The 11699-nt window shown below is 40.9% G+C and overlaps 2 protein-coding genes across 4 annotated transcripts in view; one reads left to right on the plus strand and one right to left on the minus strand.

Annotated features, from left to right (window-relative positions):
* The first annotated feature begins 1117 nt into the window (after positions 1-1117).
* Positions 1118-9636, plus strand: baalcb (BAALC binder of MAP3K1 and KLF4 b). 3 transcript variants are annotated; one of them, XM_050058589.1, is made up of 5 exons: positions 1118-1311; positions 2873-3088; positions 3410-3627; positions 9029-9228; positions 9459-9636. In XM_050058589.1, exons 3-5 carry the CDS (start codon positions 3447-3449, stop codon positions 9621-9623), a joined length of 546 nt encoding a protein of 181 aa, XP_049914546.1. In that variant the 5' UTR covers positions 1118-1311; positions 2873-3088; positions 3410-3446; the 3' UTR covers positions 9624-9636. The 3 variants fall into 3 exon arrangements, with proteins under 3 accessions (XP_049914546.1, XP_049914544.1, XP_049914545.1); XM_050058587.1 differs by having other exon boundaries at positions 1122-1311; positions 3407-3627; XM_050058588.1 differs by lacking the exon at positions 1118-1311 and adding an exon at positions 1369-1959 and having other exon boundaries at positions 3407-3627.
* A 30-nt stretch (positions 9637-9666) lies between these two features.
* The window catches only part of nme6 (NME/NM23 nucleoside diphosphate kinase 6), a 7063-nt gene continuing 5030 nt past the window's right edge, over positions 9667-11699 (minus strand). The window contains exon 6 of the mRNA XM_050058586.1: positions 9667-10742. Coding sequence (XP_049914543.1) covers positions 10591-10742 — 152 coding nt within the window. The 3' untranslated portion in view covers positions 9667-10590. The remainder of the gene's footprint in view (positions 10743-11699) is intronic.

Raw genomic sequence — 11699 nt, forward strand, 5'->3', positions numbered from 1 at the left:
CCTGTCTGATTGTATGTGGGGTTTTTTCTTCATGTTGGCATGTTAAGCTTGTGTTTTCGGTCTCTGGAGACAATAAATTCGCCTATACAGTATTGTACCAAATTGGCCTTTGTTTTACTGTGTTTCATACACCGGACCCCTTGGTTATCTTCTAGAAATGAGCTTGTAATTAATTTATTTTCTTTATTTTCTGTGAAGTTAAACACATGACTAATGATAATTAAACGTCCGCTCGCTGTCCGTGGTGCTGAAATATGCGCCGAAATAGGTCCGATGTTTTCACTGCTTTCACCAAGTCTTGCATTACATGCAGACATGAGGTATTATGAATGTGAGAAACAGCTTCATGTCCTTTGAAACAGTTTTCAATAGCATAGTATGTACTTCTGACAGGTCAAAGACCAAAGTGAAGTTTTATATAAGTTCATATTTTTGAAACTCCATCATCAGTAGCTCTGTGACGTCATGTCATATTGCCATACCTTAGCTTTTGCTGAAACGACGCCCCTGTTCTTCTGTAGTGTAGGGTTATATGGGGGCAGGGGCATTGAGGGTAGGCCATTTGACAATACCCCGGAAAATCTCCCTCTTTTTCACAGCCTAATGTCGGCAGGTATGAAGAGTCAGAACTGTTGTTTGTTTTTGTTGTGTTGGCAATAGTGATTATTATTATCCTCTGGTGTACATAAACTACAGGTTATAGTTCTCTAAAATACAAAAATGTGAAATTATCGAATCGCATGGATAGTACTAATATCTAAAATATAAAAAAAATTTTGGGGGGGGCAGAGGAAGCTTGCCCCTAGGGTGCCGAATGTGCTTAGTCCGGCACTGTATAAGGTTTAAAAAATGCACATATGAATTAATTTCTCTGTTTATGCTCTCTTCATGCAGAGGATGCATTAGGTTGTTGAATTTCAGTGCTAAATTTCTATGAGATTAAACTTTTGTCATTTAAGAACAGGACACAAAACGTATTTGCAGAAACAGTCCCTATCTTTGGAATAAGCTTAAGGAGACTGACAGCTAAAATCAAAAGTGTGACGACCGACCCCGGTCTCCCCTATATTATTTTAAAGTTTACCTGGCAACAGCTGTAACCCCCTCATAATGTGAGGCTACCTGACATACAGACCGTCTCTTAATGAATCCACCTTTCCTGCGGTGGAGAGGATGGATGCAGCGGGTGGTGCGGACAGACGCGCAGCCTGTGGAGGACTTTCATTATTGACAGCATGTTAACGCGTCTGTCTGGGAGACGACACGGAGGAGCGACCGAGCAGAGACACAAACAGGCAGCCTCCATCATCAGTAAGCCTTCATCACATTTTACTACGCGGTGTTTGTTTGCTCTATGTTAGCCGATTTAAACGGCGTCGTTCGCGTGTCTGTCAGCGTTTTTACTCTAATTATACGCTATCGCTGCTGTTTTCATTTGGTCTGTATTGATGACAGCTTTACTGCCTGACACCACTCATTTCATTTACAGCGCTTTTACAATCGCCTATACCCTACAGGCGACATAATGACTCAGGATTTGAGCCTATTTGTCGAAGGACAGATAATTTAATAAGCAGATTAATGATCTACATTAGGCCTGATTGTGGGCAGCTTATTGAGTGTCAGTGCATCAATAAAAATCTGACTTAATCTGCGTCTGATTTAAGGGAAAACCCGCTGCATGTAGGTTCAATAACCCTGAATAATCCTAATCAGTGATGAAACCGTGGAGAGGCTATAGATCTGCGTGGTAATTGTTTTACAGGGTGTATTGATTTGCAGTGCTGATCCATTGCAGTCCAGTTATAATAGGTCTCCAGATAGATAGACTGAGATCTATATTTATACAGCTTCAGTAGTGCACATGCAGTACAAGAAAGTAGGACACCACAGAGGAAACAGCAGTACAAAACACTGCAGAACAATACTGTAAACATCAAGGACATACACCACAAAAAGGTTGGTTACTCATCTCTGGGGAGAATAATTTATTCGCTCATTAAATAGATGCATTTTCATCACTTCCTGTCTTACTTTGTTCCTGTAATGACAGGCAGTGTGCACTTTGAGTCTGTGTATGTGCTAAAGCTGCAGCAATTAATCAATTAGTTGTCAACTATTAAATTAATCACAAACTGATTTTAAAAAATGATTAATCAGGTAATTTTTTAAGAACAAAAAGTCAAATTTCTCTGATTCCAGCTACTTTAATATGAATATTTTCTGTTTTCTTTACTCCTTTATGACAGTAAACTGAATATGTTTGGGTTGTTGACAAAAGAAGACATTTGAGGATGTCATCTTGGGCTTTGAATAACATATCCACATATCCTCCCTGTCATACTCAATAATCAGCCTGTAGAGAAAGTGGAACAATTTAAGCACTTGGGCACAATTATTGATCAGACATCAACTTTTAATGGAAACTCAGAGAGCATTTTCAAGAGAGCCAATGAGCGCCTGTTTTTAATCAGGAAGCTGAAGAGCTTCGGTGTTAGCCAGCACATACTTGAAATAGCATACAGAAGCCTTCTTGAAAGCATTTTATCATTTAACATTACAGCATCAGACGGCAACCTGGGTGCAAAGAGCAAAAACAAGCTCTCCAAGATTGTCAGCATTGCAGGGAGGGTGATTGGTAAGTCACAGAAACAACTCAGCAATTTATCTGATAGTGCTGTATGCAGAGAGGCTAAACAAATATTATCACTGCCTCAGATCCATTACACTCAGAGTTTGAGCTGCTTCCATCTAAGCATCGATTTAGGGTCCCTAGAGCTAGTCGGAATATTATAAGAAGTCCTTTATTCCCATATCTATCTACTTAATTAATCTATCTTAACTTATCTTGTCTTACCTTACCTCATCTTAGGTGACTAGCTGGTTTTGATGATCGATCGGCTCCTGTGTAATATGGTTGCCTTGACCTGATTGACCGTCAGCGGATGGTGCCTTCAGATGGTAATGGAGAGCTGTAAACAAGGCTGAGTTAACATAGAAGAACTCAACTGACTCTGTAAAGGATAGAAGTCTTTGGAGCCTGATCTTATGAGGACACTCGGTTTTTCCCACAGCTCTGTGCTGTGCTGTAAGTATTATTTGTGTTGGTGCCATATCAGAAATCGAACATTTATTTATTTTAGACCTACAACTAGTGGCTGTTTTCATCATTAATTTATCTGCCAGTTGTTTTCTAGATGAAGTGTATATCTTCCATAAAATGTAAAAATCTAAATTTCCAAGGCCAATGCATGGTCTTCGAACCGCTTGTTTCTTTCTAACCAGTATGGCTTTCAGCGCCCCCAGCTGTAAAATATGATTACAACTGATTTTCATTCTGTTCTGTATCCGTGACTCTTGATGACACAGTGCTACCTGTCTCTGGTTTTCTTTTTCCTCTCTGAAGAAGAGTCCAGCTGGAAGTGAGGGCGCCCTGAGGCAGAGCTATGGGCTGTGGGGGGAGCAGGACTGATGCTCTGGAGCCTCGGTACCTGGAGAGCTGGACCAAGGAGACTGAGTCGACATGGCTGACCGGCACGGACACTGATATCCCCCTGTCGTCCATCCAGAGCATCCCCTCTGAGAACTCTGAGGCCGGCTTCGCGTCAGAGAAAACAATCAGCCCTGGTAAGAATAATGAGTTATGGTTGAGTGGATGGATGAATGAATGCTTAATTGGTCTCCCAACAGGGGCAAGCAGTAATTTAACTGCTGAAAAAAATTAATAATACATTTATGGTTGTTTGAATTAGTACTTAATTAGGTTCCTGGTGCAGATCTCATTGATATCCTTTTTTAACATGATGAGTATGTTAAATTTAACCATGTTTTTTTTTTTCAGTTTGTACTATTTGCAGTGACAGTTCACCCCAAAATTAAAAATAGTTGTGAGTTGCTGAGTGTTGGAGATATCGGCTGTAGAGATGTCTGCCTTCTCTCCAATATAATGGAACTAGATGGCACTCAGCTTGTGGTGCTCAAAGCACCAAAAATACATTTGAAAAACTCAACAGCAATGTCTCTTTCCAGAAATCATGACCTGGTTACTCAAGATAATCCACAGACCTTGTTCTAAGCAGTTTCATGTAGTAACTACTTTGAAACTACACTCACCAACTCCATCACTGTAGAAGGAAACGTGCATCTACTGCTAACTCACCTAGCACCACTGAGCTAGCTAACGTTACAGCTCATCCAAGGGGGATACCATAGATGTTTACATCTCAGGCTGTCAGAAGCACGAAGCCTCTCGCCCATGAGTAGATGCACGCTTCCTTCTGCGCTGTGATTCCGGTCATATGGTTTGTGGCAACACATTCTCACTCCAACCTCATCACACATTGCCGCTCGCTCGTGGACTTTCCACGTCAACATATGAAATGCAAGGTAGCCTGGGTTCATCTGTTGTTGACGTTCTGGGACGCCAGACTTCAGCCTGCATGCATTATGTCTTTTCAAAATACACTGCCATTTTCACTGGAAATGTACAGTTTGCACACAGTCTCATTCATCTTGTGCTTGTGACAGCACAAGATGTAAAAATTAATGGCGTTCTCCTGGGCTAAGTTGTAACGTTAGCTAGCTCAGTTGTGCTACATTAGCTACCAGTAGATGCACTTCCCTCTGCGTGACAGCATTGATGGGTCTAATTTAATTTAATTAATTTCATATACTTTATTAATCCCTGAGGGGAAATTCAATTTTTCACTCTGTTTGTCAATTACACACAGGTCCGAACACACACATGCACAAACTGGACCTATACATGCATTAAGTGGAGAGATGTCAGAGTGGGCTGCCCATGACAGGCACTCCGAGCGGTTGGGGGGTTCGGTGCCTTGCTCAGGGGCACCTCGGCAGTGCCCAGGAGGTGAACTGGCACCTCTCCAGCTACCAGTCCACGCTCCATATTTTGGTCTGGACGGGGACTTGAACAGGCGACTGCCTGAACTGAGCTACTGCCGCCCCGTCTAGTTTGGTAGAAAGAAAATAGTTCCTACATAGAACTGCTCACAACAAGGTCTGTGGACTATCTTGAGTAGCCAGGTCATGACTTCTGGAAAGAGACATTGCTCTTGGGTTTTTCAAATGTAATTTGTTTTTTTGGGGGTTTTTTGGCTCCGTGAGCACCACAAGCTGAGTGCCATCTAGTTCCATTATAATGGAGAGAAGACATTTCTACATCTCCAACATTCTGTAACCCACACCAAAACAATCTAGATAGATAAATAGCACTACTCGGGAGAGAAACAATATGTATTTTTGATTCCGGGGTGAACTGTCTCTTTAAAGCAATTAAATATCTGCTTTTATTCACAGCAGGCTGGGAGAGCTCAGGCTGTAATTCTGTAGGTAATTTGACTGGACTATCAATGACTGAGCCTTTCTTGACACTCCTAACATCAAAGTGAAGTGTGACACCTATGTGTTAGTCTATGTGCTTTTCTCTGTGGGGAAAAACCTGAAGGTGTAAATGGTTTCCCTTTTGACGTCAAACACCTCCAGAGGTTTCGCACGGCAGATTCAAACAAGAAGATGCTGTCATGCACACAAATTAAAATGACAATGAAAAACGGCTGTGGTGACCATCATGCTGTAGCGAAGGATTATGAACCAAGGATGTGCAGCAGACTAAGCATTTGGAAACCTTTGTTCCTTTCGGGTTCAGTCAGTCACGACATACAGCTCAGAAACAGATGGATTTGACTATAATTCTACTGTTCTTCCTCTTTTTCACTGAACTGTTGGTGCGCGTTTCTTTGAAGCCTGGAGGAAATGAATCTGTAAATGGACATAATAGGCTACATCAAAAGCAACCGTGCTGCTGAGATGGGTCTTGGCTCTCATGGCAACAGATACAGCTGTTAGTGAATGGAGGCAGAGGAGCCTTGATGTAATTGTGAAGACAAATTCAGTTAAGCTCCACCCTGCAGAGATAAAACAGATCTAGAATTGGCCAAATGAATCACCAGCTGGCAACCACAAAGATTCAAACAGTGGTGCTACAATAATGTAAGCTATATGTATCTGCAACATATGCTACTGTTTTTTTACCACTGCTGTCAGAATTTTCTTGATGTTCCTCACAGGGTTTTTTTGTGTGTGTCCATTTTTCTGTGTAGTATACAGAGTACACCCCTAGTGTTCAACGCAAGGAAATACATCTTTTTACAGATGATAGAAACACCACCACAGAAATGAGTTTTTCTTTTGCCATCCAGTCCTATGGGATATGCATGTGGAGCAGTAAAGAGACAAAACAGGACTAATAATGCCTGGAGATAAATAAGTGGGGAGGTCAGCCTGTCAGGTGTGTAGCCAGTTTTGTTTCACAGCTAGCATGCTACCAATGTTAGCTAGCTAAACATGCCGTCAAACTTTTCCGGTAGAAAAAAATGAGCCAGTCAAGTCGGCTGCTTCTGGCTGCTTTAGCCCTTTGCTAACTTTAATGGGGATGAAATAATTAAATCGTGCGGCTCTACTAGACTTTCCAATTTTCGGGCCAAATGGATTAAATCTCAATAGTGAAATGAGTCATTTCACACAGGTTGTGACACTCAAAGAAAATGTATCCACTGATTTACAGACAGGAGTGGCTCGGTGGTGCAGTGGTTAGCATTGTCGCCTCACAGTAAGAGAGTTCCTGGTTCAGACCCCCCATCTGCGTGTAGTTTGCATGTTCTCCTCATGTAAGCGTCAGTAAACCCTGTGTCACATGACCTCACCACTGACCCCGTGTCAGCGTGGGTTTACTCCAGGTGCCCACTGACCCCGTGTCAGCGTGGGTTTACTCCAGGTGCTCCCACAAGCCAAAGACATGCAAGTTAAGTTAATTGGTGACTCTAAATTGGTCGTAGGTGTGAATGTGAGTGTGAATGGTTGTCTGTCTCTATGTGGCAGCCCTGTGATAGTCTGGCAACCTGTCCAAGGTGTATCCCCCCTTGACTCCCAACAGGATAAGTGGTTACAGAAAATGATTGATTTATGTAAGTCAATGGGAAAAAGTTTCTTTGGGCCGTAGGCCATCATGTGATGGTGTAATTCCACAGATTTACCACTACAAAAATTGGTTTCAAAGCCCGGCACACTTCCTGGGGCCTGATGCAAACACTGCACACTATGTTGTCATAAATATCCCACAGTGCAATCCAGTAGTGACGAGAAAGTTCATATCAGTGGACAGCGACTGAGACAGAACATCAGCTTGTTGGCATGCTGATGTTAGTATTGGGCTAATTTAGGCATTACCTAGCGACAAAGATGCCTGTGACAAAATGTTTCACAATGAGTTTGCCTGTGGTTCATATCTTCAAACAGCCAAATTAACATTACTCCTACAGACGTGATGAAAAACTCAAGAGGTTCATCATGCTTGCAGATGCCATTTGAGCTGATTTTGTCACAGGGTGCCATGATTACTCATCTTCAACCAGCAAGGCGGCTGTGAAGAAGTTGCACTGTAATTAAAGCTCAGTGTGTTTGAAAAGATACGACTGTTTACAAACACAAATGTCAGTTGAACTATAATACACACATTGGGTATGTAGTGTGCAGTATTTCGGATGCAGCGAAGGTCCTGAATATTGAAGTTCACGTTCACACATCCCTGAGGAGACATACATCACTGAGCACACTTGACCCACACTTGACATTCACAGCAGACACCTCTTCAGAGTGATTTTCAGTGTTTTCCATAATTCATGACACTTCACTGCTGCACACTGTAGTCAGATTAGTTCAGTGGTGGCACTAATGCACCTGTAAGCTATCAGCAAGCTCCGACCTGTGACTAATGCGGTTTGATTTACAAATTACCCACTTCTATGCCACACAAATCATAAATAGTGTGATAATAGTTTTATTAGCAGGGTTGGAATACGTCAGTTAACCTGTAATTGAATATGCACTTATTTGCATAACATTTCAGAACAAAAATCTGAACAATGGATAAAGTCAATTTCAAAATTCTTGTTTCATTTCGTTGACATGTTGGAGTCAAAAGTTTTTACAGAGGGAATTTTAGGTTTTTTTACTCCATAAATCATAACATATTCTCAACTACCATAAAAACTTGATTTTAGACATGTTTTTAGGAATAAATTGTTCTATAAATCAGGCTGTGAGTGATATGTGAATATATCCCTCTGTAAAAACATTCAGAATATAGACAGAAGTAAAACTGTAAAGTTTGGTTTAGACTAAGAAAAAAATAATTTTAAGAAAATGGCCTTTCAAGATATGTATTGTGAAATTCAATTAATTTTTAGGCAAAAAATAAGACACTACAGGTGAAGACGAAAAAAAAATAACTCATTGACATCGCCATGACAATTCCCCATTTGATTTCTTACATTAAGACAGTTATTTTTTGTATTACAAGTTTTCTGAAATTTTATGTTTACGGAAAGTGTTTGGTGGAAACTATGAATTAGATTGTCTCCACATGGCTCTCAACATGGAGGTGGCTAAGCCAGTGGCTAGCAGCTAACGGTGCTTACGGCTCAAACAGTGCTGACAGAGCTAGCAGTGCAAACCCGGGGAGGACGGAGGGTCAGCTTTATGCTTCCATGATGGCGCCATCCCGATTACAGCTGTAACTGCGGAATGAGTGCAGTGCAGAGCGGCAGTGATTAGCTAGCCTGTGGGATACACACACACACACACACACACACACACACAAGTGGCTGGACCGGCTACCACAACAAAGAACAGAGAAGCTTGGATTACAACGCATGCAGAGGCAGTGAGGCTTCATTCTCTGCTCAGGACGTCATTACTCCATTATATCTTTAAATAGCTAATAGTTGTTTGATGCTATATTAGTACTCTGAATGTCATAAAGAGCTCCTTTAAAACCATCTTCGTTCAATCACTGATGAGCCTCACACATCCATGAGTGACGGGGCCTTTATAATCGAGAATGTTCACTTGTGCTCTTACCCTTCTGATATTTTGTTGGTTTCAAGTAGTGTTGTGAAGTAATCAAAATCCAACTTTCAGACAAGGCTGATGTTTTGTGTCGTTCCAGCTCCAGATTTCTTCGAGGACGGCCTCCCTCTTCCCGCTCAGGCGTACCTAAAGGTCTGTTCAGCTGTGTCTGAAGCCAGTCTGAATGACGTGAAACCCAGCACTCCGCCTGCAATACTGGGCTCTCCACCCAAGGAGGCGGTGTTACCATCATCTGGCACCACAGTGCAGCGCAGAAGCGTTCTACACACTGAAGAGATTGTAAGACCCTCTCCTAGTTTAAAAAATCACAGCATCTTTTCTTTTATCGAGTGAAAGTAATGAGCTGTGGGAGACCTACATGTTGGAGAGAGGTGCGACTATCGTTTTAATGAAAGAGCTCTAACAATAGGACAGTTGTTTAAGTAATTTATTTAAAGGTTTTTCTTCGTACATGATTGTCAACTGACTATTTTTACAATGTCACATCTTTTATTTTTCACCACTCTCAGACAAAATGGCAGGACAATCGGATGTCGACCAAGCAGGTGACCATCACGGTGACACAGAGCATCCACCAGGTGGACAAGAATGGGAAGGTGAAGAAGTCCCTCACCACCTATGAGGTCATGAAGCCTGTGGAGAGCCTCAAACAGGTGGCTACACAAAACACTTGAGTGCAGGGGAGGCGGTAAGAAGCCAAAGAAAAATGAAGATAAATTTGTGGTAAAATATTTTATGGTTTGATGGCTGATGGAAGCACAACAAGGACGAGACTCTGAACTATAAAATTTAGATTGTCATATCAAAAAAAAAAAAAAGTTGAACTAGGCCGTATTGTATTTAATACTGTAACACGTACTTCTATGGTGCCTGTTCCGAGAATGTCTTACTGTACTTCGTAAACGACGCTGACATGCAAAACTGTAGGTTGGTTGGAAAATACAAACCATGACATTTTACAGTATCAAACCAAAAAACAAAAGAAACATTCACAGTATATATTAGCAGGCAGGAAACAAGCATGGCACATTTCAAATCTCTCAAGTGACCTAGAATCTAAAAAGCCTTCTCACCCCTATTTTAAGATGAGGATAAATATATGTGTAGAGCTACAGTATTATTTAACATTATCGAATATTCTCAAGCTACATATAGTTTTGTTATGACATTGAAACAACATGTAGTTGCTGCTGTGCTACAATCAGTAAGGCTCAGGAAACTGACATTGATTGTGATGATTGAACTACTTAGAGTGAAGCCCAGGGCAGGTTTGTGATGACAATGGAAGATGTTGTCTGTCTACGTTTTGTGTCGTTTTGTAAGATATTGTGTTACATTTTCTTATCGAGTCGTTCGTGTTTTCTAATGACAATAAATTAAACAAAAACATTTATGGTCCTTCTTTTACATGACGTCATAAGCTGCATTATCTTTCCATCTTCAGGTTCTGTTTTACTCACACAAAAAAAAAAAAAACATGGGACAATAAACATATTAGCACTTTGAAGAACTGTGGTAACAAACAAAAACATGCACATTATATATATAGCAGGGAGGATTACACCATCTTCTTTGGCAGCTTGCATTTTTGTAAGAGTGTGCGATTTTTTTTAAGCAGTAACTATAACAGCAGTTCGGGGGTCAGCTTTGCGTTGAAAGTGTGTGGATCTGTTTTTTATGGTCGTAACGTATTTGTCCTGATCTGAACGATGGCTCCTCCTTCTCCATCCACTCCTCCGCGCAGAAGTCTGGGAAGAAGAAACGGATTTCTCTTTGTGCCGACTCAACAGAATCTGGGGAGAACAGAGATTAAAAAGATGATTATTTTCAAACCTGATAATCAGTATGTGATATGACTAATAGGTCCCACTGCAGAGCTCCAGGCTCAGGCCCACTTCCATTGCAGGAAAGTGGTGGAAAATCATGTGTGTTATCGCCCGTTTTAAGATGAAAAGTCATGAGTGTTTATGGCACTTCCTTAAATTATGTTTACATGACACTGTATTAGATTGCGTAGTGTACTGATTTGCCTATTGGATATATATTTAACACACTGTATCACATCCATACCACTGTGCAAGTAACATGTGTCACAAGATAATGTATGTTACAAGCTGACTGATCACATTTGGTTTTGTTTAGTTCCGTATGTATTGTTTGTGGTGCTTATCGTTAATAAGTGTATTAAATGTTTAGATGCCACTGTTTTTTATAGGTTTAGCAGACGATCATCAGGATACGATTCATTAGTTTGCTGTACGCCCTCCATCAATAACACCAAAATATACAGTGCGACCTTAAAGTTGGGTGACGAAACATTAAGCAGCAAATAACTTGTACTAATCTTATGAGTTTGATAACGTAAGATAGCAATGCTAACTCTTAGTCAATTCAGCTACGCTGATGTTTGTTTGCTAACGAAATAAGCATACCTAGCTAATGTTGGCGACCTCGTGATGTTAGATACAGAAAGTTACTTGCTGCTTACCGTTACGTTACCTAACTTTATAAATTATGCTGTGTTAACACTACAACCAACAACAAAACAGCATGACCAGCTACATTATTGCTGTGTCGCCATTAGAGTGTTGCTCAAGCGCTTGTGGACATACACTGCTCAAAAAAATAAAGGGAACACTTAAACAACACAATGTAACTCCAAGTCAATCACACTTCTGTGAAAACAAACTGTCCACTTAAGAAGCAACACTGATTGACAATCAATTTCACATGCTGTTGTGCAAATGGAA

The sequence above is a fragment of the Epinephelus moara genome, chromosome 12 (genome assembly GCF_006386435.1).
Source record: "Epinephelus moara isolate mb chromosome 12, YSFRI_EMoa_1.0, whole genome shotgun sequence".
Lineage (NCBI taxonomy): Eukaryota > Metazoa > Chordata > Actinopteri > Perciformes > Serranidae > Epinephelus > Epinephelus moara.

Coding starts and splice junctions, on each gene's coding strand:
- baalcb (XM_050058589.1), top strand. CDS start 3,447: ATGGGCTGTGGGGGGAGCAGGACTGATGCTCTGGAGCCTCGGTACCTG. Junction 3,628..9,028: donor AGAGAAAACAATCAGCCCTG/GTAAGAATAATG, acceptor GTGTCGTTCCAG/CTCCAGATTTCTTCGAGGAC. Junction 9,229..9,458: donor TTCTACACACTGAAGAGATT/GTAAGACCCTCT, acceptor CACCACTCTCAG/ACAAAATGGCAGGACAATCG.